The sequence below is a fragment of the Ostrea edulis genome, chromosome 2 (genome assembly GCF_947568905.1).
Source record: "Ostrea edulis chromosome 2, xbOstEdul1.1, whole genome shotgun sequence".
In the NCBI taxonomy this organism is placed as follows: domain Eukaryota; kingdom Metazoa; phylum Mollusca; class Bivalvia; order Ostreida; family Ostreidae; genus Ostrea; species Ostrea edulis.
This window is the reverse complement of record NC_079165.1, coordinates 5,734,532-5,760,734: the sequence shown is the minus strand read 5'-3', so window position 1 is coordinate 5,760,734 and position 26,203 is coordinate 5,734,532. Positions and strand designations below refer to the sequence as shown.

At 33.9% G+C, this 26,203-nt stretch overlaps 2 protein-coding genes across 2 annotated transcripts; one reads left to right on the top strand and one right to left on the bottom strand.

The window, feature by feature from the left end:
* Nucleotides 1-579: 579 nt before the first annotated feature.
* LOC125679458 (cyclin-G1-like) lies at nt 580-9,234 on the bottom strand. The gene is made up of 10 exons (XM_056157447.1): nt 9,194-9,234; nt 7,510-7,629; nt 6,998-7,228; nt 6,752-6,811; nt 3,582-3,713; nt 3,255-3,329; nt 2,890-3,147; nt 2,363-2,464; nt 1,753-1,967; nt 580-1,629 (listed from the first exon to the last, which is right to left on the bottom strand). Exons 3-10 carry the CDS (start codon nt 7,124-7,126, stop codon nt 1,527-1,529), a joined length of 1,074 nt encoding a protein of 357 aa, XP_056013422.1. The 5' UTR covers nt 7,127-7,228; nt 7,510-7,629; nt 9,194-9,234; the 3' UTR covers nt 580-1,526.
* Nucleotides 7,603-14,405, top strand: LOC125679459 (cyclin-I-like). The gene is made up of 7 exons (XM_048918685.2): nt 7,603-7,951; nt 8,779-8,923; nt 10,317-10,445; nt 10,695-10,769; nt 10,879-11,019; nt 11,752-11,982; nt 12,152-14,405. The coding sequence occupies exons 2-7, from the start codon at nt 8,810-8,812 to the stop codon at nt 12,446-12,448; spliced, it is 987 nt and encodes a 328-aa protein (XP_048774642.1). The 5' UTR covers nt 7,603-7,951; nt 8,779-8,809; the 3' UTR covers nt 12,449-14,405.
* Nucleotides 14,406-26,203: the final 11,798 nt, after the last annotated feature.

The following is a 26,203-nucleotide window of genomic DNA, read 5'->3' as shown; positions in this document are numbered from 1 at the left end:
AATTTTACATTCCTCGTGTCGATTCTTGCTAATTTTGGTATTAGTATTTTTTTTTTTGGTCATTCACATTGAATTTATGCAATTAATACGCACTATGCTAGTTTTAATATCATATGTACATGAAGTACCAGTAGATACATGTATATACGTAAAAGAACTTGAAAACAAAAATTATAATGGGTTTTGGACCTTTCAATAGAAAGTATAAGCGATTAAGTTTCTACCGACATCAATCATAATAGCTCGACAGATTCCAACTATATCTCATTCGACGCGGTTCAACCTTTAAAAACATTTGGGGGGGGGGGGGGGGTTGTTAATGAAGCAGATGGAAGACAATGCGAATATTTTATCATTTCAAATATGGGACACTCGACTATATAATTATTTATAGATTGTCACACAAACGATGTTGAGAGCTCGTGAAGACTCCAGGAACGACCTTTCCACTCTAGTGACCTCTATTCATGATAGTTACTTCTTATGACCACCATTCACTTAAGAGACACTACAATTAATAAATAATCTCTCTGAAAAGTTGGTTAATCCATGGTATCTGTGAATGACAATAAATCAAAGTACTATAAAAATAATTTATTTCCAGCACTGTTCAACTCTGAAGTACACTCTAGACAATTTCTCCATAAATAGTTACACTCACTTACAGTTCATACACATTGACCACTATTATAAACACAAACACAACTTAAAGACACATGGTAACCGAGGTAAATAATGGATTTCAGCATCATCAACAATGGACATACGTATTAGGGATTTGTCAAAATTTCCACCATTCCTTGGACGGTGAAATACAATAATATTTTAAAAACATTTTCTACATATACTGTTTTGTTAGCAATTATTAGTCATAAGCATCTGTTACAATTTTTAGTAAGAGTTGACCTGATAAAGAGGTATTTCAATAAATGTACTACGATGTGTAATCTTTCAACTTTAGATTATGTACCCTTTACTTACAAGGAGCAAGTCTGAATCACAAGATACTAGGAATAATGTCTCGCTAGTTTGTATTATATTTATAGTTTTTACAGATTATGCAATTTACCCCCATGTTTTCATCATCTTTCTTATTAAATAATTCAGAGATTCACTGTTATTAACAATAAAATCTAACTAAATAAAAACATATATACCTATGATCCAGCATTTGGTCCCACATCAATTCACACTCAGGTGATTTACAAAACTCAAGTGACACTATTCAACAGTCACACACAAATTTATAAATAAGTTAAAACAATAACATATAACTAAACCTAAAATAGTACTGCTGCGTGCATTAAATTTTCTTTTTTATACTTTGGTAACATCAAATGTGTAAAAATAGATAATTTTTGATTTTGTAACATAAAAATATCTTTTAGGCTATTAAAAATAACGGATATTGCACATTCATAATTATTCCTGGCAACAGGAGGAGCACGTCTGTGGTACATCGACAGTTATACCAGCCTGCACTTTTGGACAGTTATTCTAGTTTGTAGAGGCACACTTTTGGACAGTTATTCTAGGCTACAGATAGTACACTTCTGTGGCAATATACAGGTACTCCAACTATGTCCTTCCTGCACCAACTTTTGAGTAGCACACTGTACAAGACACTTGCTGCAATTAAAATTTTTTTTTTTTATAAAATTTTCATGCAAATTACATGAAGTATATTAAATATGACATTTTTTATACACTTTAAAATAAAATGATAAATTTAGGTGATGTACTTGAACTTGCCTCTCTGTTTCACTGAGAGCGAGTTCCATGGAGGGGTTTTCTTCAATGGCGGGTAGTTCCGAGTCTCCATACAGACTAGGACGGGATATGAGATTGGGCCTGGGGAAAGGTTTGGGTGTTGGTAGACAAGGAGGGTGATGCTTGGGATGGTTTTCATAGCTACTGAGCACCTTCGACACCATTGCATGGCATTCATAAAATTCTGCATCAGAAACCTGTAAAAAATAGGTACATTAAACTTTCAATGCATAATGCATACACACAAGTATCAATTGTTGCCAGTATGCTGTCAATTCTTGTTTTACTGTGAGTGTACTAGGACTCAAAATACCTTACTCTCTTCATTTTAAAAAATCTCTGCATTTCACTTAGTAAATTAAAAGCATAACCGCTTAACAAGTTAATAGCATAGACAGATGTAATTGTCTTCCATAGTAGTATATATATAATGACAGCATAATCCAATTTAAGAAATCAAAGATAGATCATTAAAGCAACTGGTGTCCCTGGATGTTGGTAAAAACCATGTTTTACTGTACATACATGTATACCATTGAATACATCACGTTATACTTATTCATTTTTCTTTAAACCAATATAAGACTGTTACCTGACATATACTGTGAAGGTTTAGGACAAACTGATTGATTTCATTCAGTAATCCTTCCTCCTCGAGGCCATGAAGAAGTAAACTGAAGGCTAAGGAAGCAGTCTACAAATAATGAAATGAAAATTAAAAGTATTGTTGAGAATACTGGTAAATCATAAATTACAATGTACATGTATTATATGGTCTCTGCATAGAAATACAAAATTTGTGGGTAAAAATATCAATATCATTGATCATAGGGTTTTTCCATGAGATACACATAAATCTATCACAAATACACTAAATATATGATATCACTTCCATTGGAATCTGTAGAGAAGATTTCCCTGGGTTTTACTTTTATCATGTTATGTTACATTGAATTTCAACATAGATCATAATGCAAGAATATATTTACATGGATACCTGAGGGAAATACATGTACATGACTAAATATGTAAAAAAGATATAAATTTGTATAATATATTCTTTTGAGTATCTACTAGCTGTTCTTAAAAACTTCATATCTATTGTAAAGAAAAACTTACAGAGTACACTGCACATGAACTATAGTTGATGCAGATTTCAAACTTCTTCACAAGTTCAGCAAGAAAACTATGGCCTAGAACCCTGGTAGATGTAAATATTTGAATAATATCACACAAAGTCTTAAGTAGTGAGGGGCAGGTTTCCACCCATAATTTCCAGTCTAGCTTTTGCATGATAACTGTTTCCATCCTCTTTAAATCTGATGACTTCCATGCATGTTGCATCAAGTTAGACAACTGTGTTGCTGATGGAATATCCTGTAAAAGAATTTCAAATGTACAAAGAAAGGTAAACCTGTCAGGAAACTCATGGTCTATTTCAGATATATTGCATTCCTTATTTTATACAAAATTTTAAAACTTACCTCATCTTCATCATGAAACTTGTTGGATAGATAAAAACAAGATGTAGCTAAACAGGAATAATATTTAGGCTGCACCTGCAAATATTAATTATTATATATGTTAAATATGAACAATTGGTTATCATTTATACATTGGCAGTATCAATCAAAGGTATAATAGACTACCAGTAACAAAACAAAAAAGAGCTACCAAAAAGTTAAATATTCATGTATACATGCCCCTTTTCAACATTTCCATCAGAAACCTGATGTTTCTCATTTTCCCAGAAAACTAAATATTTGAAACTTTTCATTTGTTGACAATGAGAAGATCATTTAACGACTTGCCTTGACTCTGGATAGAAATCTGTCCAGACAGCTTACTGCTGTGGCATAAGTTGCAGGATTACAGCCGTAGAAGTGAGTTAAACACCGAATAGTTGAGACGGCTTTATCTCGCTGAGCATTCAATGTGTTGTCCTGTACAATTCATAAATATATATACATGTATAATCATAAACAAAATTATTTCATATAAAGATTGTACAATCAAACCCTACATTAATCATTTCTGGTTCTATGAAATTTTTACTATTAATTGATAATTAAATAAAGTATGCAACTTTTGTGTATTAGTAAAAATTAGGAAATGGTGAATTACAAGAGTGGTTTAATTCATGCATATATATTTATACGTGAATCAGTATGTATAACATCAAATTTTTAGATATCAAGACCTAAAAAAAAAAAAAGATGTTTCCATTTACCCAATCAACCCTAAATTATAATCCCTACCCTAGAATATTTTAAACTTGTCATTCAAGAGATTACTGAAGAAATTTTTTTATTCTTGGAGTGGACTCTTAAAGGGACTGGTTCACGGTTTTTGAAAAAAATGTTTTTCATTTTTGATGTTAAACATTAAAAATATAACTCATTTAATGTTGACAGCCAAAATTTTGACTTTCTGAATGCAAGAATAAAAGCAATATTTTAGCCTTAAATCTGTGTTATGTAAACAAAGACTCGAGTCTTTTAATGTATACAAACAAACCAGTGAAACAATAATTTTGTAATATAAAGCATCTTAATTCTGCAGAGTCACAAATTTTAACTTTTAGATGACACATTTTACCCAAAGAATGGTTGAAATGTGAAAGATATGACAAACTTTGATCAATATCCATTTCTTTTGAAAATTTCGTAAACAATAACATACCACAATCTTTGTTTACAAAACAAATAATAAACTCCATAAAATGAGCTTCTGTGATAATGTATAACATTAATTTTTATGTGAAATCTTTTAAACATATTAGACAGTAGCTTTTGATCATTAAAAGTGAAAAACAAAATTTTGGGGGAAATCGTGAATCACTCCCTTTAAATGTAATTACTTCTGGGTATCAAATTTTTATCAAAAATATTTAAAGGTTGCATTATTAGTGAAATATAAGCACCTCAAATTCACAATTTCAATACCTGCAACTTTAATGGAAATTGTGATCTGATTAATGGATCTATTTTTTGCTGTACTCTTAAAATAAATCAAAATAAGTTGAGAAATATTATAATTAATTTCCTACTGACCCTCTCTAATTTTGACTTGTTTGTTAATGGAAAAACAATCTATATCTTGGGGCTTATATTTTGATTTGTGAAGGATTTTAAAACTTATATATAATGTAGTAAATCTTTATAAAACCTTCCTCAGCTTACCAAATCTGAAGTAATTAGATGAAATGATGTAAGCCAAAAAATACTTTTCAACAAGATGTGTTTGTGAAACACAAATGCCCCCGATATAATGGCAAATTCCGAAGATGGCCAAGGTCACAAGGACAAATATCTTGATACCAGTAGAAAGATCTTTTCACAAGAAATGCTCATGTGCAATATGAAAGCTCTAGCTAATATATACCATTTAGAAGTTATGACCAATGTCAATTTTTTAAAAAGTAGGTCAAAAGGTTTATTACCAACGGAAAGGTCTTGTCACAAGGAATACTCAAGTAAAATATCAAAGCTCTAGCACTTACTGTTCAAAAGTTATTAGCAAGGTTGAAGTTATCAAAAAGTAGGTCAAACTCAAAGGTCAAGGGTCAAAAATGTTGATACCCACTGAAAAGGTCTTGTCATAAGGAATACTAATGTGAAATATCAAAGCTCTATCACTAATTACTTTTCAAAGGTTATTAGCTAGGTTTAAAAGTTTTCAAAAAGTAGGTCAAACTCAAGGTCAAAAATTGTTGGTACCCACGGAAAGGTCTTGTCACAAGGAATACTCATGTGAAATATCAAAGCTCTAACACTTACTGTTCAAAAGTTATTAGCAAGGATAAAGTTTCAGACAGAATTAAGGACAAAAACAATATGCCCCCCGATCTTTGATCTTGGGGGCATAAAAAGTGATTTTAAATGAATCCCGATATAAGGCTCATGGTGGATGTGACCGGTTGACAACAAGGAATGCTTACTACTAAGCACATGACCCCATCTCTGGTTTGCCCTTAGAGATTGATCACTGTTCATTATATTTTCACCTTTTTGTGAAATACTGTAAATGGGAAAATGATTGCAGCCGGTTGTTTTAATTTCGCTATGTTCGCGGTCGGGGATTTTTCTGCGAAATTAAAACAACCGCAATCATTTTGCAAGAGTGACACAATAAAGTTTTGAACAGTTACCAGTAATAAAAATAAAATTTGAATTCCGCAATAAGAACACCGCAATTAGACCAATATGAAAAACCGCGAACTTTTATCACCGCAAAATTAAAACCACTTACAGAATATTCCTGCAGGGCCTGGGCCTTTCGTATAATAATAATTGGACTCCTTCTGACTTTCAATTTGGTCAAAACTTACTCATCAATTTTAAAAGCGGAGGCCAAATTTTCTTTTAGGTTTATAATTTGACAATTTTGAAGCAAAAACTGTGATCTGTGAGCCTCTGATAATTCATGGACAATAAGGCTAACCTGCTTTTGATTTGCTTCAGTTGTTTGGGAATTGTAAAGCAGAAATTGAAGAAAATACATGCCTTTTAGCATTGGGAATGGGGCCTTATTTTGGCCCCCTATACAGATCCTTTAAAAAAATCCCTGTCCTGGATAAATTATCATTAAAATAGAGAAAATTATGTTAATGCCAATCAAACGTTACTATCACCAGTATGTAACTTGATAATTTTAAATAGATCTACCAGAATGTGTCAATAATCTTGAAATAATGGAAAGTGAAAAGATATCATTGATAGGTAATTAACTTTTTAATCAACAAACTTAAAGCATGGAAGTCTAGTCATATACTTATTCATAACTTGTCAAGTGCTGTAGAACTCTGTGTGTTGATTGTCTGTTTAGTATGGGTCCATAATTGGAATAAAGAACCCTGAATCTTATTCAATTAATAAAATTTATTACGAGTAAATGAAACCATCTTATATTAATGCTAATCATGAAGAAATCCCAAGCAACCAATTGAATTAAGTACATATGAATTTACACTGCTTCTTACCACTTTTAAAACTGCACATCTTTTAACACTTTCCTTTAACTTTTCGACCAGCTCAACATACTGCAAAAGCAAATTTAAATAATGAATCGACCTTCTAATTTTTTTATTTTTTTTTTTAAACATTTAGCCTGTAATTTCATATTTAAAGGCCTAGATTAAAATGTTAAAAACTAAATGAAAATAACTGTACATGCAGTCGATATTAACTAGGCCTAGAAATGTCCATTGCATTGTTCAGACAATCACCTTATTCAAAGATTTCGTGCAAGAGACACGGCCCATGAAGCTCAGCTGATTTTGTTGACACTTCTCCATCTTTTCGTCAAACAGCACAGAAATTGCACATCGGCTACAATCTATTGTTTCTTGAACCATTTTAAGCTTTGTCCTGAGTGCAAATTCGCTCTCTCTTAATTTACCAAGGCAATCTTCTTTTGGTTAGCTTCCGTCGTCATTACACCGATTTGCAGACGGCAGCTGTCAACAAAAAACGTTTGAAAATTGGCGCATATTCCAACCCCATTTGTAAAACCCACTCTCCTTCACTCTGCATTTTGTATCCAGCAATTTGATTGGTCATATTTTCCTATTCAAATGTCAGTTAAAAATAGATTTGTTTAGTAAACATAAGCATAAAAATTGGAAGTCATTTATTTCCAAACTTACCACTATATGCATGGGTTTTGCAAACCAGTTTGGTTTTAAAACTATCAAATTAATTGAATATGTATCACTATGAAATATTTATTACGTTTTACCTCATTGTTTCCTTGTTTGACAGCTCTGACCCCGAAGTTGAAAACAATTCTGTTTGCTTCCAAGGGCGTAGTTCTTCTTCCGCGTGAATTATTCCGTAACATCATTCTGCATATTAGTTGCTGTAATACAATGCATATTGTTTATAACTCTATCCTTGTGTGTTGTGTACTTGAACATAACAACAGAACCGATTGAAGGACCTTGTTTGAATGATACAATTTTTTTTATACATGCGGATGAATATGCGTCTACACCAACGGAACTACATTTGACCCTTACCAACAAGGAATTTCTTTGGAACGCAAATTCAACCAACAGCTCTTTTTATTTTCGTTTCTATATGACAGAAGATGGAGTTTTAAAAACATCAATGTAAGCAGGATAGTGTTAATGGAACAGGGGAACATCCTAGTTCAACTCTCGTTCCATATTTCTCATCAGGTGAGTGTAATTTTAGTGAACATTTTTGCTGATGTTGAGTTTCATCAGCTGTATCATGGAAGCCATTTTGATTTTGACATTAGTGACAATACATTACATATTCAGCTATATAGGCCTAATGTTTCCCATTTATGAAATACGATGTTTCGATTTTCTATTTTGTATGATTTTGTGTACAAAACAAAATTCAAAAGATTTTATGTAATAGGGAAAAATCGTGAAGTTGTACAATGGGTATTCTAGAACTTGCTAGAAGTTCTGTACTGTCAGTGTTATCCACTAGAATTACCCACCAAAAATAAGTATACACAGAAGCTTTTTACACTTATGAAATATATTCAATATAATGAAAGCGAGCTGAATTCACCATGTATAACTTTCAATTTATCTCAGTAAAATAATCAGTTAAGGGTACAACTTCAATATATGTAAAACAGTGATGGGCATTCAATGATGTGATATTGATTTATTTGAGGTGAAAAATCAAAGGGTCTTATTAAAGTACACATGAAATACACAATATGTATTCGTGATTAATTTGAAATGGTTGAAAGTTTGCATAATAGAGTTCTCTCTTTAGAAAATTCAGAAGAAGTATTTTAATAAAAAATAAGGATATAAAAAGTTAAAGTCTAACGTCATCTATTTATATGCAAGAGTTATGTATTTTGCATGGAAAATTCTATATTCATGATGTAACCCATATTTTACATGCACAAGTAACTTATTTTGGTGAGTGTATACTTATTTATGGTGGGCAGTGTATACATTCCCTGTATAGGCTACTACAGAATCTAGTTTCTACTATGCGTGGACATTCTTTTCAGTGTGTTGGTGCAGCAGTTCGGGGTCGGCAAGATGGAGTCACACAGCAGATTAGATGCTAAGCATCTGATGAAGATGCTTGGGGAGCACCTTTCAAAATGCAATCAGTGGTCACCAAATGTGTACAAGTCCATAGGAACCTGTGAAGTAAGGACAACTTATCATGTGTTCATGATACAATAGGATACCCACTATATACTGAATTCTAAATTCTAAAAACGCTCTGGACATCAATTTGTGTTTGATCATCACATAGATGTATAACATGAAAGTTGAACCATACAAGTTTGTATTATTTCCTGCTTGTCGTCATTAGTATAACTAGTAAATATTCATCAGGAAATTGTCCTGATTAAAACAGGACTAATTTATAATAGAAAATTACTATAATTGAATGATGTTAGTAATGTTAGATACCCAAGATGTACATAAAATTTTTGAGGTGGCGATGTGCAATAGGGAAGATCAGACGGGCCTGTAGCCTGTGTATCTGTAACAGAGTTAATTATTATATATATAAACAGGAAATGTCGTCATTCATGTTGTGAGTAAAAATTTCATTAATGCAAGTAGGGGATGTTGTTGCATAAGCTAAGCTACGAAATTTCTGAACAATTACGTCAGCTTATGACTGATGTAAATAGTGACATTAAACTTCTCTGTTGTTTTACTATATGTTAATTACTTGAAATGTGTTTTAATTTACATTACATATCAATGTGATTCCAATGATTAACTGCCATGCATGCATATGAAAATTAATCATTTATTTTAAAAACAATATTTGTGGTCAATTTAATGATTTTGATGTGCTGAAGAACATGTAGAAGTTGTACTACATAGGATTTAAAATTCTAATTTAACAGGCTCAGTTCAATAATTTCCTTAGAGATACACAAAAGAACAGAAAACCCGATTGAAGTTAATGGAAATTGTATGATTTTGTGAAATATGATCTCATCCAGGTTTCTACCTGTATGACAGGCGCTATTTTTAGATACTTTTAAACTCCAACTCTGCAAGGTCACTGATCACGAGACCTGGGAAGACACAGCAGTGATTGCTGGCAGGTGTCCAAGTCGGACATTTGTTGGTTTAGCAACCTTTGTTATCTGTGTATGAATTTAAATATTCAAATTAAGGTTCCATCATAATGCATTCAGTTTATTTTACTGTAACATATATTATTTACATGTATGAATGCCAAGGTGATGACTAATGATGATTTTGTGAGAGTGTATGTTGTCATGCAATGTACCAAAAATAAAAACGTTTAGTATAAATTATAAAATGTTTGAGAACGGGAACAAGATGAAACTATAAATGGATATTATACATGTATGTTTGTAATGTAAGCAAAATTGTCTTATTTCGTGTTCATTATAGTGTACTTTCTTCCTTATTTTTGGCCAATTTGAAATTTGTTACATGTTGTTAGTACTTGGACAATATAGGTCAACAACCAACAACAAAATAATAATAATGATCAATCGTAGTTTTCAAAATGACAGTGTTGCAATTTTTTCTTAATTCTGTTTAGGAGGTTCTGGGTCACCACCGAGACAGAGTTGTTGGTTGGATTTTGTCATTGAATGCAGAGTTCCGATTCACACCAGAAACTCTTGGACTGGCCATTTCTCTCCTGGACCGCTTTATGAATCTTGTAAAGGTAACGTTTCTGACATTTATATGTTTATACGCCAATCAAATTTTTACAAATTTACATATCTTGGCATATTACATTAGTTTGCAATTCTGATCAAAGTGTTAAAATATGTATGGATATGAATTTGTATAAATATTTTTAAGCTTCTATAACTAATTCATAAATGTGTTTTGCATTAGAATGTTAATATTTGATTAATTATCAAATAAGTTTGTTCTGTGTCAGTAATGCAAACCTTTTTTTTACTGCTAGGTCCGCCCTAAGTATCTTCCCTGTGTGGCCATCTGCTGCTTGTACATAGCAGCAAAAACCCTGGAAGAGGATGAGGTACAACAGTTATTTTGATCTTTCCTGTTAAAATTTAACAGCTACTGTTAATTTGCTGTTCAACAGAAAGTTTGCATTATTTATATTGTCACTCCATCAATTTTCATAGGTAATACCGAGCACCAAGGATCTTGTGAAGACCATTAGGTGTGCTTGCTCTGTGGCAGAAGTTCTGAGGATGGAGGCAATTATTTTAAACAAACTGTCCTGGAATGTTAAACAAGTCACAGCGATTGACCTTCTTCACATTGTAAGTCAGATACTGTACAAAGGAAACTAAAATTGGGTTTAAGGTTCAAATTTCTTGCTGCATTGTTCACAAACTATTTTCTCTTTTGATGATATCGATTGAAAAATGACTAGATACAATGGTGCACGACATGTTAAAGTAGCTCCATCCCCATGTGACTTATCAATATTAATGTTTAAAAGTGGAAAAACTTTATTAATTTCCACTTAATATAGTTTAATTTAATCAAGAACCAAAGAAAATGTATATGTTGCCACCTTTTTAAAGATGTCAAACATACAAAAACAGAAGTATACATCAACTCAGAAAATCACACATTTTCGTTAAACAGAATAATAAAAATAGATAAGAACTTGTTGAAATGACAAAATTTTGATATCAACAGTTTTAAAAAACTGCTAATTCATAAATATGTATAGATTAACTGTGGATATTAGGGAAACCAATGTATAATAGACATCCAGTATAGGAAATTCCAGCATAGGAGTAATTGCCCTTGACAACATTTTTTTAGTCATAAATAATTGATTATCTATGGAAAATATAAACTTTTGCAGTATTAATAGTTTACCAGATTTTTATTATATCCAGTGAATAAAATTCCTTAGAAAGATATATTTCTATCATGTGCAAAGTTTAAATTATTAAGATTTTTGCAAAAACCTATGACATCACATGAGGATTGATCAACCTTAAGGTAAATTAGAGCCCTGTATTTGGACTTGTTTGTAGATCCATGGTTTGCTGATGAGTTGTTACCCCAGACTGCTTGATGGACTGATACACATGACTCCCTCACAGCATTTAAGTATGATGATGCGGAAGATCTTCCACTGCCTGGGAAACCACCAGCTGGCAGTCCTCAGCCCCATCAGACTTGTGTTGTCCATTGTCAGCTTGGAGCTAGAACAAATTACCCCAAACTGGTTATCCATCGTTAACATGGTCCAGCAAGTTGCAGAGGTAAAAAAGAAAAACTCCAAAAATCAACTAATTTTTGGATTGAAATTTATGATAATTTGTTTATTAGTATTTGAAATTTAGCAATGTAGACTGTATATAGAGCTGTCATTAGGAATGAAATACACTTTGTTTTGAAGGTCTGTTCACTTTTACGGCTTTGTTTTCACAGATCAACAGTCAGACCTTTATTCACTGTCGTGAAGTTACTGGTATGCACTTGTCCAAACATGGTCTTTTGCCTTCTGGATATCAATTTAGAGTAATGAAGCGTTCCAAATCTATCAAGAGAAAGGCAGTGGATGATGCAGAAGAGGAGGACTTCTATGATGGCATTAAACGTCTCTATAGCGAGGACCCCTTCGAAGTTACTGCCTCGTTGAGGAAGTCATGTAGCTCAGAGTTTGCTCAGCACCAAGACACTGATGGGAAAACAAATTTCTTCATTCCAGCTGTCAGTGCCAATTAGAACACACCTGTTCTGTTGGCTGACAAAGCTTATCTATCCACACACACACTAAAATCTGTTGAACAACTTCTTAAATTTCGATTAAAACTGTAATTATTAGCATATTAAGTCAGTGTTAGGTTATATTAACTTTCCAAGCAGTTACCTAGATGATAATTATACCTTGACAATCATGGAGATAGCAGGTACTATTTTATAGATCTTTCATAGGCGATATAAAATTATTAAATGCTAAAACGTGGAAAATGATATTGGTTTCGATAGTTAATGTTCAACTTCAGACAAAATGATAGGCCTGACATGGGATATTATTTATACAGATAGGCTTTGTTGAGATATTTGCTGGTAGTAAAAACAACAAAGTTGCTCAGAGTTTAGATGTTTAAGTGCTGATACAGAATTACTTTTCCTCCAGCCTGTATGGTTGTATATCTACAGAAGTTGTTAAAGTATTGTTTTATGTTAAGAATTTTGTTGTGTAATGCATCAATACAGAAGCCACTTTACGTCTGTCTTTTCAGTTGTGACTCTTTCGGTTTTGATGTGAAATTGTTTTTAAATCGAAAGTACACTTGTGTATGTGACGTCTACAGCATAATTATGAATGCAAGGAATTTGATTTGAAATTAGATGGAAAAGCGAAATGTAGGTGCTATGGCGATTCCGGTGAGAGATATTTACATACAGTGAAGTGGCTTGTGTATTTTACTGTAGTGCTTTACTGTTTTCAGATTATTATTTGTTTTGAAGTAGAAATGAGTAACCATGCGGGCTGAAGGAAAAGGCAGAAATATGGCTTAAAAAAATTACATAAACGCCACCAACCGCCGTACTTACTTAGCTGTGTTTTATTGTCTTAAAATTCTTGTTCAGTTGAAACAAGAACCAAAAAAAGTTTATAAGAAAAATGTAAGAAAAAATCTCTTCAGTTACCTTTATCAAACATAACTATAGATTGTACATAGATATATATGTATATATCAAATTTTTTTTTTACTCATTTCACTGTAGTCAAAAGATCTTGTGTATATAGAATAATTTTATAATGAGTATGTTTATGGTTTACAGTGAATTTCCACCCAAGCAAGGGCAAGGAAATGTCTCAGGCAGCATAATTCCAATGACTATGAAAAGTGTTAGTTTTGTAGCGATATATTTGGACCAGTGAAAAGATCGAAATAATAAGGTGTGAAGGTCATTATAGTGTATATAAGATTTAGGATTTTTGTTTGCTGAAAACTAATACTGGGTAAAAATTGATGAATTTTAGTGTATGATTTCAATTTTCCCTCCAAATACATACCAGTATGTATACAAAACTTAATATAAAAGAACAAATTATTGCAAAATGTACTGGGAAGCAATTTTTAATGATGTGTACGAGTATTGTAAATAAGATTTTAAATACTCTTTTATATATATACTAAGAAAAGAGTGATTTATACTTGCCAAGTTATGTCAGAAGCAGGTGAGAGACTGATATTATATAAGGAGGGACTGATCTAAATAAACTGTATGAAAAGTTTAGAAATGCTTTACAAATTGGGACTGTACTGTACTACTTCCATTCCACTGAGATCTGTGTATTAAATTGTTGCAACATGGAGAGAATGTGATCAGAAATCCGCATCATATGAGAGAATACAGTGTGAAACGAAAAGTGTTACATGTATATTTAATTTTTCATTCATTGTTGTTATTATACATTTGTTATAAATTCATTTTAGTCCCATTAGACTGTTTATTTAAATTGTAGAAGTTACCAGACTTGAATTTTAAGTTAACAGCTAGGTGACTTTTCTATCTATTTCTAACAACTCTTAATTTTTCTGACTTACACAATTATAGACTGGTAACTTCTACAATTATTTGAAAGACAACACAATGTTGTAATCATTGATGGCTGTGTTATGTATAGTACAAGATTTGAATGGCAATAAATGAATTCTGGTGGCAATTTGTTGTTCCGAGGTTTTACCTTTTGACGCAGCAAGTTTTATGTAGGAGTGTTGACAGAACTGGATATGCTTGTGGGGTTGGGGGGTGCAATGAATTATAAAATATTTAATGAACAGTATTAATATGAAATCTTTTAATTATCAGGAATGTGAACATCTCTGAAATGCATGATTATTATCCAAGGCTGGAATCTGCGTGACTAGATGAGGTTGTATATTAATTTTCTGGGTCGCAGCGCAACTGGAGGCATACATAGTGTTGCAATTTGTTAATTGGGTGATTTTATATATATATATATAAAGCACTAAAAATGACTAACGACACACGTCAGTGCAGGTCGTCCCGAAAATTTGACTATTCACAGTTGTTCGTGTCGTTGGTCATTTTTAGTGCTTTTTATATCCATTTTTATTTGACCTCGTATCTACTATTAGATCCGATACTTTGGATGTTGAATGTTGTTGGATTTTAGTGCTTTATATATATATATTTATTTGGCACAATGATGTATTAACAACCAATTCCCTCTCGATCCCCTCACGGATATGTTTTAATATGCCCCCTAGCACAGTACATTATTGACCTCCGAATTTGCAAGGTCGGCATCGTTATTGAACTGGTGTTATCTATCCAGATCTGATATTACTGTCCCGAGTTGTAAATCAGGACAAGTCAAGGGAATAGTTACTCGAGTGTAACGACCTGTACATACAAAGGCTACCTGCGTGTGCACATGCTCGTACATCTAGTGTATGTAATCGAAGTAGATCACCTGTACTGCCAGGGTGCGTGAACAACCGTGTTCCGGTCAGATTTATACGTACATGTACATCTATAACGTATAAAACGATTGTGTGCAAATTGTATACCTGTAGAGAGAGGGAGATATGGTCATACACTATGTATTTATATAAATTGGTATGGACTCTCATCTGATTAGCCCTTCCCTCTCTCCCCGTAGAGTTGCAGCTATACTAACGAGAGGGTAAGAAAGAAAATACAATAGAACAACTCAAGCAAAAGCAACCCTAGCTGTCATAAATAACGGGAGTCATTTTCATTTGGGAGGAGGGGGGGGGGGGGGGTAATTTTCGTGGATTGCTTTACAGTTCCTTTTGAATCGTGAATTATTACGGTTTCTGTCCATTAAAACTTTATGTAAGTGATGTATTCTGTTGCGGTTCGAAATTCGTGGGATAGTGGTACCCACGAAAATTGAGCACCCGCAAAATTTTATGAATCCACAAAAACCCGTGACATCGGTATTGAAGACTGTAACCTGACTAATCTTACAAAGACCCGCGACAGCGGTAGTGAAGATCGTGACCTGACCAGTCTTATAAAGACCCGTGACAGCGGTAGTGAAGATCGTGACCTGACTAGTCTTACAAAGACCCGTGACAGCGGTAGTGAAGACTGTGACCTGACTAGTCTTATAAAGACCCGTGACAGCGGTAGTGAAGACCGTGACCTGACTAGTCTTACAAAGACCCGTGACATCGGTAGTGAAGATCGTGACCTGACCAGTCTTATAAAGACCCGTAACAGCGGTAGTGAAGATCGTGACCTGACTAGTCTTACAAAGACCCGTGACAGCGGTAGTGAAGACCGTGACCTGACTAGTCTTATAAAGACCTGTGACAGCGATAGTGAAGATCGTGACCTGACCGGTCTTATAAAGACCCGTGACAGCGGTAGAGAAGATCGTGACCTGACTAGTCTTACAAAGACCAGTGACAGCGGTAGTGAAGCTTGTCTTACAAAGACCCGTGACATCGATAATGAAGACTGTGACCTGCCTAGTCTTATAAAGACCCGTGACAGCGGTAGTGGAGACCGTGACCTGACTAGTCTTTTAAAGACCCGTGACAGCGGTAGTGAAGATCGTGACCTGACTAGTCTTATAAAGACCCGTGACAGCGGTAGTGAAGATCGTGACCTGACTAGTCTTATAAAGACCCGTGACAGCGGTAGTGAAGATCGTGACCTGACTAGTCTTATAAAGACCCGTGACAGCGGTAGAGAAGATCGTGACCTGACTAGTCTTATAAAGACCCGTGACAGCGGTAGTGAAGATCGTGACCTGACTAGTCTTACAAAGACCCGTGACATCGATAGTGAAGATCGTGACCTGACTAGTCTTACAAAGACCCGTGACAGCGGTAGTGAAGATTGTGACCTGACTAGTCTTATAAAGACCCGTGACAGCGGTAGTGAAGATCGTGACCTGACTAGTCTTATAAAGACCCGTGACAGCGGTAGAGAAGATCGTGACCTGACTTGTCTTACACTGTTTATAGTAAAGCTCCTTGAGAATTTTTAAACACCCCGCCCTATTTCATTATTTCCCACATTTATCATCAAAGATAATGATGAGAGACGATGACTAAATCTTAATCAGAGAAACTCACACACAAGCTTAATTACGAGAGTCAGCTGAGCCAAGGAAAAACTATAATACATTAACATAGACAGTCTTCGCTACCCAGCTCATTTTAAACGAATGGATTATCGTCCGCCCATCAGGCTTACTTTTTATCGATCATTACAATTTTTAAAGAAACGTATTTTTATAATCGTGCACATTTAACATATACATGTACAAATGTACTCGCAATTCTACATTCAATATAAGAGAGAAATTTATCAAAGAACTTGATCATTTAAAGGCATATGACCCCCCCCCCCCCCCCCCCCCAATAGAATTTTGTAAAACTTTGTAAATCTTTATTTGAAAGTTCAATAGAAAAACATTACACAGAAGAAATCTTTCAACAACACCCCCCCCCCCTTTCTTTTTATTGGTACATGCACATGTACGTTTCCTGTATTAATGGCCGATTTACGTTGTCGTCTGATCAAATAACAGAAAATCCCACAGTAAACTCAGCAAAATCCTACTTTGTTTTCTGCGTCTAAATTCTCGGGTATCCTACATGACCTTACAAAGGCTGTGTTTACATGAGGTTTTCTAGTATCTAATCAAACCATATTAATATAAATTGGTCAGCATGCATGAAATGCACCTGTCTTTGAAGGATTTCATTTTTTTTAAAAAGGTAATGTTTTTGTATTTAATTTTAAAGTAAAGATTTGTGAATACAAAAATAGAGGTGGTTTCATAGCAGTGATTTTTCTACATTATTTACAAGGGTCCTGTGGCTTTCCAATTGGGAAAAATTATCGACATTTCATTTAAATTGGGAGAAATCAATTTTATCGCAAATAAGTTTCAAAATCATATCAAACATTATATTATTCATTTTACACATCTAATTTTCTTTAACCTTCTAAAATTTTCAACTATTCTATCCAAATCATCATTCCCATAACTCTTTGTTAAGTCTTATGTATATATTACACATCAAATGTTTATTTTTTTTCAAATACGTTTTCCTTGCATAATTTTATTATTGGGAAAAATGCAAGCAAAATTGGGGGGAAAATGACAATTTTTAGGAGGGGAAAGGGCCGAAATTCGGACCCAAAACGGGCCTTAAAAAATCACTGCATAGGAAACTTTTGTGGTAAATATGGAGTTTTAGCAATATTTAAACATAAAATCATCTAACAAAAGTGTATATGGTTGAACTTTACGATCGTGGATCCCGTCAGTTTTTTTCAGACCGTGGACGATTTGTTTTTGGTCTACTGATCTCTAAATCAAGTTCTTAAGGGTGCAGTTTATTACAGTACGGTCCAGGCGACCCGCGAATGTGAGTACCCACACAATAAACATAGCAGGTTCCCCTACATCTATTCCAACGTCAGAAAATTCACCCGACTTTGATATATGGTTGATCACATTTAAGATCCAAACGCTTCAATCGCATCGTACGAGATAATGTGTGAACATGTACACACTTGTCAGTGGACAGGAACGTTAATTATGTTTGACGAGAAGCCGTTGTTCAGCAGTACCTGTAACTGCGTATTAATACCAACAGTGGTCGCTCGCCACACACCAGCATGGACTTGTGAATTTGATTTTAAGATTTTTAAGGGAATCGATTTGTGAGCTTGCAAAAGAACCAAAATACAAACCGGGATTTATTACTGTAGTATTAGTTAATTAGGTGTTTATTTGTAAATCATATGTCAAAAAATTGTTTGTAATGTATACTAGGTGTGCATTCTTGTAGATATGAGAAAAAGTACTGGGTCACTGATTATAGCTTTTGTAGAGTATATATATATATATATATATTCATTGTATTCATTTCTGAGGACATCATGTTCGTCATTCGTTTCCCAAGATATATAGTTGCTGTGTTGTTGCATTGGGTGCGATGTTGCTGTGTTGTTGCATTGGGTGGGCAGATACATCAGTTTGCTTCAGTAAGTGCGATGTATACATTCATTTGTTGTTGTTCTGTTGTAATGGATACATTCATTTGTTGTTGTTCTGTTGTAGAGGATGCATTCATTTGTTGTTGTTCTGTTGTAGAGGATACATTCATTTATTGTTGTTCTGTTGTAGAGGATACATTCATTTGTTGTTGTTCTGTTGTAGAGGATACATTCATTTGTTGTTGTTCTGTTGTAGAGGATACATTCATTTGTTGTTGTTCTGTTGTAGAGGATACATTCATTTGTTGTTGTTCTGTTGTAATGGATACATTCATTTGTTGTTGTTCTGTTGTAGAGGATACATTCATTTGTTGTTGTTCTGTTGTAGAGGATACATTCATTTGTTGTTGTTCTGTTGTAGAGGATACATTCATTTGTTGTTGTTCTGTTGTAGAGGATACGACTGTGGATGATGAAACGAATGTCCCTTCCACATCGATGACAAATATAATCTGGGTTTGTTGTGGCTAGCGAAGTTTTTACTCTTGACCAACGTGCATCGCGTGCTCTCCTTTTTGTTGAGGTTTGTTTTGCTTCAGCTGATTGAGCCCCTTAATGGATGGGTCACTGTGGACGTATTTCGTTTCATTTGCCATGCCCTGTTTTGCCAAAACAGCGGTTGTTTCGGTAACCATTCCTTTCGATACTGAACGTTTTCAACCTCTCTGACATGAGATCTTTTCAGAAAGATATGAAGGAGGTGCCTATCAGAGGACGCCCGTGTCTGGATCTTTTCCTGCCATCTTATCTGAAGGAGTTTGCATTGAAGCCTCATGTGAATGTGGTGTATAGCTGTTTATGAAGATTTCTGTATTTTATCCTATCCTTGCATCCGTACTTGATACATGTACTTGCTAAATCCGCGGCATAATACACCGCCATCTGGATGTTTGTCATCTCGCTGTCAAACTTTGTTTCTGAAGTCTTATATACTAAAGGATGGACTAGCTTTAGCAATCATGTTGTTTACCGCAGCATGTTTGTTGCGTCAGTGAGAGTGGTCCAGATGTCTATGAAGCTGTCCACTATTGAGTGTTCCTGTCCCTTGGCCGTGATGTGCTGACTCCTGTCCGGTTTACCTGGGGGCAGGTTAGAACATGATTCTAACGTCTGTCTTTTTCAGTACCAATTGAAAGACCCAAAATGTTTCAGGGTTGGGAAAAGTGATTCATCCCTAGCTGTATATTGCTTTCGGTAGTTATTACAATCATCAGCAATGAGGAAATTGTCTCTCTGGTCCCGTGGAGATCCGGGTTAGAATAGGTACTCAGTACCCCTTGCTTGTCGTAAGAGGCAACTAAATGGGGCGGTCCTTCGGATGAGACCGTAAAAACCGATGTACCGTGTCACAACAGGTGTGTCACGATAAAGATCCCTCCCTACTCAAAGGCCGTAAGCGCCGAGCATAGGCCTAAATTTTACAGCCATTCACCGGTAATGGTGGCGTCTCCATCTGAGTGAAAAATTCCCAAGTGGGACGTGAAATGAAAGGTGAAAATAACGGAAGTAACCAATGTGCATTCTGTCATCACAGTTATGCAACGAATCATTCAAAGAGGGACAATGATTGATTGATTGTATATTGTTTAACGTCCCACTCGAGAATATTTCACTTATACAGAGACGTCACCATTACCAAAAGAGGGATAAGGATGCAGCTCTGCTCAGTATCATAGTCGACTAGAAATTTTATTGAATTTGCGCCGAGGACAGACCATTTTGCCATTACGGAAATGCCGGACAACTTCGATAAATTTATGAAAGCACCTACATATGTAAATTTCGCCATTATCTTCCGCAAACCATCTGTGTTAACCATGCCAAAGGCTTGAGTCAGGTCCACGAAGTGAAAGGAGTCTGTGCTGCTTCTGGCACGTCGCATGTCAACAGTCCAACTTCCTGATCAAAATCAAGCGGATAGAGAAAAAATCTGTCATTAACACAAATGTTGAGTTTTTCCCTTTTATATACCACTTTGACATCTTTTCTTCCCATCATATTATTTGAGAAAGCTTTGTGAAACTGTATAGCATTTCTCGATTCTCTCTCTACACGTCTATGCACACGGCGATTCTGTTTTAGTACCTAAATATGACCGGTTGCTGTAGCCAAGTGGTGATTAAGGCGCTCGCTTCGCAAACAGGAGACCCGAGTTCATTTCAACGGCACGTCAAACCGGAGACGTTTAACTTAGAAAGTGACCTTTCCTTCACCAAGCACCCGGCTTTAGAAGTGAAAGTTACGGGTCTTTTGGATGTGACCTTAAAATCGGAGGTACATATAGCGAGTTAGGGTAGACGTTGACACGATAAAAAGCCCTCATTGCTGGCTCCATGCCAGTCTGTTTAAAATCAGACCCCATACTCATTATCCTATCGTTGAAGTATGGGGTCTGATTTAATCAGACTGGCGTCATGTAATTGTGTCACTTCATTTACACCTGGTGACGCCTCTACAAGAGTGAAACCGACTTGAATGGGACGTCAAACAACATGCCAAAATCACACCAAACGACGAAAAGCAGATAGCCGGATATCGGACCCACGGTTCTTATCAAAGTAGTACCAAACACCTGTAAAATCAGATTTCGCTTATATCTTCTTCAATATATTAATTTGATAAATCAAATCTCCATAATACTAATATTCAATGATGTTCTGAACAAACTAATATAATCCATGGCATGTATTTGGCATATTCTGAAAAAAATATGGAGACATGCAATATATTGGAGGTCTGGGGATCTAAATCTTGAATGCCTGTATTTCATCTTTGTGAGATTTAACTGTCTGTTATAAAGTAACGGGTAACTTTTGCTGTGTAACTAATGGAGACCCGATATTTGGACACATCTTAAGGTTAAAAGTCAAATATGATAGCGTCATATGCTGAATGTCTGAAATGTTTTCGTAATAAAATCTAAATTCTAGGTTGCATTTTCTTTATTTTAAGATATATCAATTTCTGTATCAAAATGAAATTATGTTAATTTTTCTTCTTCAAAATTTAAACTATATATTTCCTTTTAAGAGATCTCTTAATATGTAGCAATTTTGCGTTTAAATTTGCTATTGACGAGCCATGCATGTTATATTGTACATCGCGGTGCACACATCAATTACAATATATTCTGTTGAGATTTAGTAACAAATAGGTCAGCTTTATGAAAGTATTATTAAATTTTGTAAAATATCTATAGGTTCTTATCATGAAAGTTTATTTTCATATTCTTCAAACTGGGGTCTAATACCCTATATTTGAAACTATGTAAAACTGATTGGAAAGATTTCTTTAATACCATGCACAACAAGAGGTTTTGTTCCTTAGAACAGAATATTAAAGTTTTAAAAAATTGAACATGAGGACAAATTTTACGTGTCTGTTTGGTACGACCTTAAGGAACAAGTATTTTGTACATGTACATTGTCACTGAAGAAAACACGAATGATTTATAAGCAGGTCAGTTCACGGAAATTTTACAGTAAATTATGTCCAAATATTCGGATTTTCTGGGGATTAACAGTTCAGAAGAGGACGCCGACCGAAATATAGAGTTTTGTACGTCAACGAATAGGCAGAGAATAGAAAAAAAAAAATAAATGTCAAATACCAGGAGATCCTCGCCATTTCTAATCAACACAGGTAACAACAGCCACTGTCAGGCCAGTAGGTATGAACGTTTGAAATACAACCAATCAAATTTGTTTCAAGCACCGGTGTAGTACATTAATTGTATCGTACACCTGCAGTTTAACTTTTGATAGTACCTGTACATCTGTAGTGTTGATAGTATATACATGTATATAGTACACTTTAAGTTTGGATAGCACTTATATTGTATACCATAGTTTGCATAGTACAAATATTGTACACCTATAGTTCGGATAGTACTGATATTGTACCCCTGTAGTTTGGATAGTACTTATATTGTACGCATGTAGGTTGGATAGTACAGCTATTGTACACATGTAGGTTGGATAGTACTGATATTGTACACTTGTAATTTGGATAGTGCAAGTATTGTACACATGTAGTTTGCATAGTACAGATATTGTACACTGTAATTTGGATAGTGCAAATATTTTACACATGTAGTTTGGATAGTACAGATATTGTACACTGTAATTTGGATAGTGCAAATATTGTATACATGTAGTTTGAATAGTACAGACATTGTACACTGTAATTTAGATAGTAGAGATATTGTACACTGTAATTTGGATAGTACAGATATTGTACACTTTAATTTGGATAGTACAAATATTGTACACATGTAGTTTGGGTAGTATAGGTATTGTACACTGTAGTTTGGGTAGGACATATATTGTACACATGAAGGTTGGATAGTACATATATTGTACACTGTTGGTTGAACAGTACATATATTATACACTATAGTTTGAATAGTACAGATATTGTACCCCTATAGTTTGGATAGTACATATATTGTACACTATAGTTTGGATAGTGCAAATATTTTACACATGTAGTTTGGATAGTACAGATATTGTACACGTGCAGGTTGGATAGTACAGATAATGTACACTGTACTTTGGATAGAAAAGATATTGTACACTTTAGTTTGGATAGTACAGATATTGTACACATTTAAGTTGGAGAGTACAGATATTGTATACTGTTGTTTGAATAGTACAGATATTGTACACCTATAGTTTGGATAGTATAGATATTGTACATCTTTAATTTGGATAATATAGATATTGTACTTTGTAGTTTAGATAGTACAGATATTGTTCACTGTAGTTTGAATAGTACAGATATTGTAAACCTATAAATTGGATAGTATAGATATTGTACATCTATAGTTTGGATAGTATAGATATTGTACAATGTAGTTTGGATAATACATATGTTATACACGTGCAGGTTGGATAGTACAGATATTGCACACTGTAGTTTGGATAGTAGATATATTGTACACTGTAATTTGGATAATACTGATATTGCACACCTGTAGGTTGAATAGTACAGATATTGTACACGTGCAGGTTGGATAGTACAGATATTGTACACTGTAGTTTGAATAATACATATATTGTACACCTCTATTTTGGATGGTAGAGATGTTGCACATTGTAGTTCGAATTGTACAGATATTGTATAGTGTAGTTTGTATAGTACAGATATTGTACATTTATAGTTTGGAAAGTACAGATATTGTAACCTGTAGTTTGAATAGTACAGCTATTGTACATGTGCAGATTGGATGAAACAGATATTGCACACTGTAGTTTGTATAATACAGATATTGTACACTGTAGTTTGGATAGTACAGATATTGTATACTGCAGTTTGAATAGTACAGATATTGTACATCTATAGTTTGGATAATATAGATATTGTACTCTGTAGTTTGGATTGTACAGATAATATACACGTGCAAGTTGGATAGTACAGATATTGCACACTGTAGTTTGGATAGTAGATATATTGTACACTGTAATTTGGATAATACTGATATTGCACACCTTTAGGTTGAATAGTACATATATTGTACACGTGCAGGTTGGATAGTACAGATATTGTACACTGTAGTTTGAATATTACATATATTGTACACCTCTATTTTGGATAGTAGAGATATTGCACACTGTAGTTCGAATTGAACAGATATGGTGTAGTGTAGTTTGTATATTACAGATATTGTACATCTATAGTTTGGAAAGTACAGATATTGTAACCTGTAGTTTGAATAGTACATATATTGTACACGTTTAAGTTGGATAGTACAGATATTGTACACTGTAGTTTGAATAGTACAGATATTATACACCTATAGTTTGGATAGTATAGGTATTGTACATCTATAGTTTGGATAATATAGATATTGTACTCTGTAATTTAGATATTACAGATATTGTTCACTGTAGTTTGAATAGTGCATATATTGTACACCTATAGTTTGGATTGTATAAATATTGTACATCTGTAGTTTGAATAATATATATATTTTACACTGTAGTTTGGATAGTACAGATATTGCACACTGTAGTTTGGATAGTAGATATACATGTATTGTACATGTGCAGGTTGGATAATACAGATATTGCACACTGTAGTTTAGATAGTACAGATATTGTACACTGTAGTTTGAATAGTACAGATATTGTACATATGCAGGTAGGATAATACAGATATTTCACACTGTGGTTTGGATATTACATATATTGTACACTGTAGTTTGGATAGTACATATATTGTATACTGTAGTTTGAATAGTACAGATATTGTACACCTATAGTTTGGAAAGTACAGATATTGTAACCTGTAGTTTAAATAGTACAGATATTGTACACGTGCAGGTTGAATAATACAGGTATGGTACACTGTAGATTGTTAGTAGAGATATTGTACGCTGTAATTTGAATAGTACAAATATTGTATACTTGTAGGTTAGATAGTACAAATATTGTACACGTTTAAGTTGGATAATACAGATTTGGATACTGTAGTTTGAATAGTACAGTTATTGTACACATGCAGGTTCAATAATACAGATATTGCACACTGTAGTTTGAATAGTAGATATATTTCACACTGTAATTTGAATAATAAAAATATTGTACACCTGTAGATAGATAGAACATATACTGTACACTGTAGTTTGGATAGTACAGATATTTCACACTGTAGTTTGAATAGTATAGTTATTGTACACCTGTAAATGGATAGTACAGATTTTGTACACTGAAGTCTAAATAGTACAGATATTGTACACTGTTAATTTGAATAGTATAGATATTGTACACTGTAGTTTGAATAGTACAGATATTGTACACTGTAGTTTGAATAGTACAGATATTTTACACTGTAGTTTGGATAGTACAGATATTGTGCACCGTAATTTGGATAGTAGAGATATTGTAGACTGTAATTTGGATAGTATAGGTATTGTACACCTTTAGTTTGGATAGTAGAGATATTGTACACTGTAGTTTGAATAATACAGATATTGTACACTGTTGGTTGGATAGTACATATATTGTACACATGTAGTTTGGATAGTACAGATATTGTACACTGTAGTTTGAATAGTACAGATATTGTACACGTAGTTTGGATAGTAGAGATATTGTAGACTGTAATTTGGATAGTATAGGTATTGTACACTTATAGTTTGGATAGTAGAGATATTGTACACTGTATTTTGGATAGTATAGGTATTGTACACTTATAGTTTGGATAGTAGAGATATTGTACACTGTATTTTGGATAGTATAGGTATTGTACACTTATAGTTTGGATAGTAGAGATATTGTACACTGTATTTTGGATAGTATAGGTATTGTACACTTATAGTTTGGATAGTAGAGATATTGTACACTGTATTTTGGATAGTACAGATATTGTACACTGTAGTTTGAATAGTACAGGTATTGTACACATGTAGTTTGGATAGTAGAGATATTGTAGACTGTAATTTGG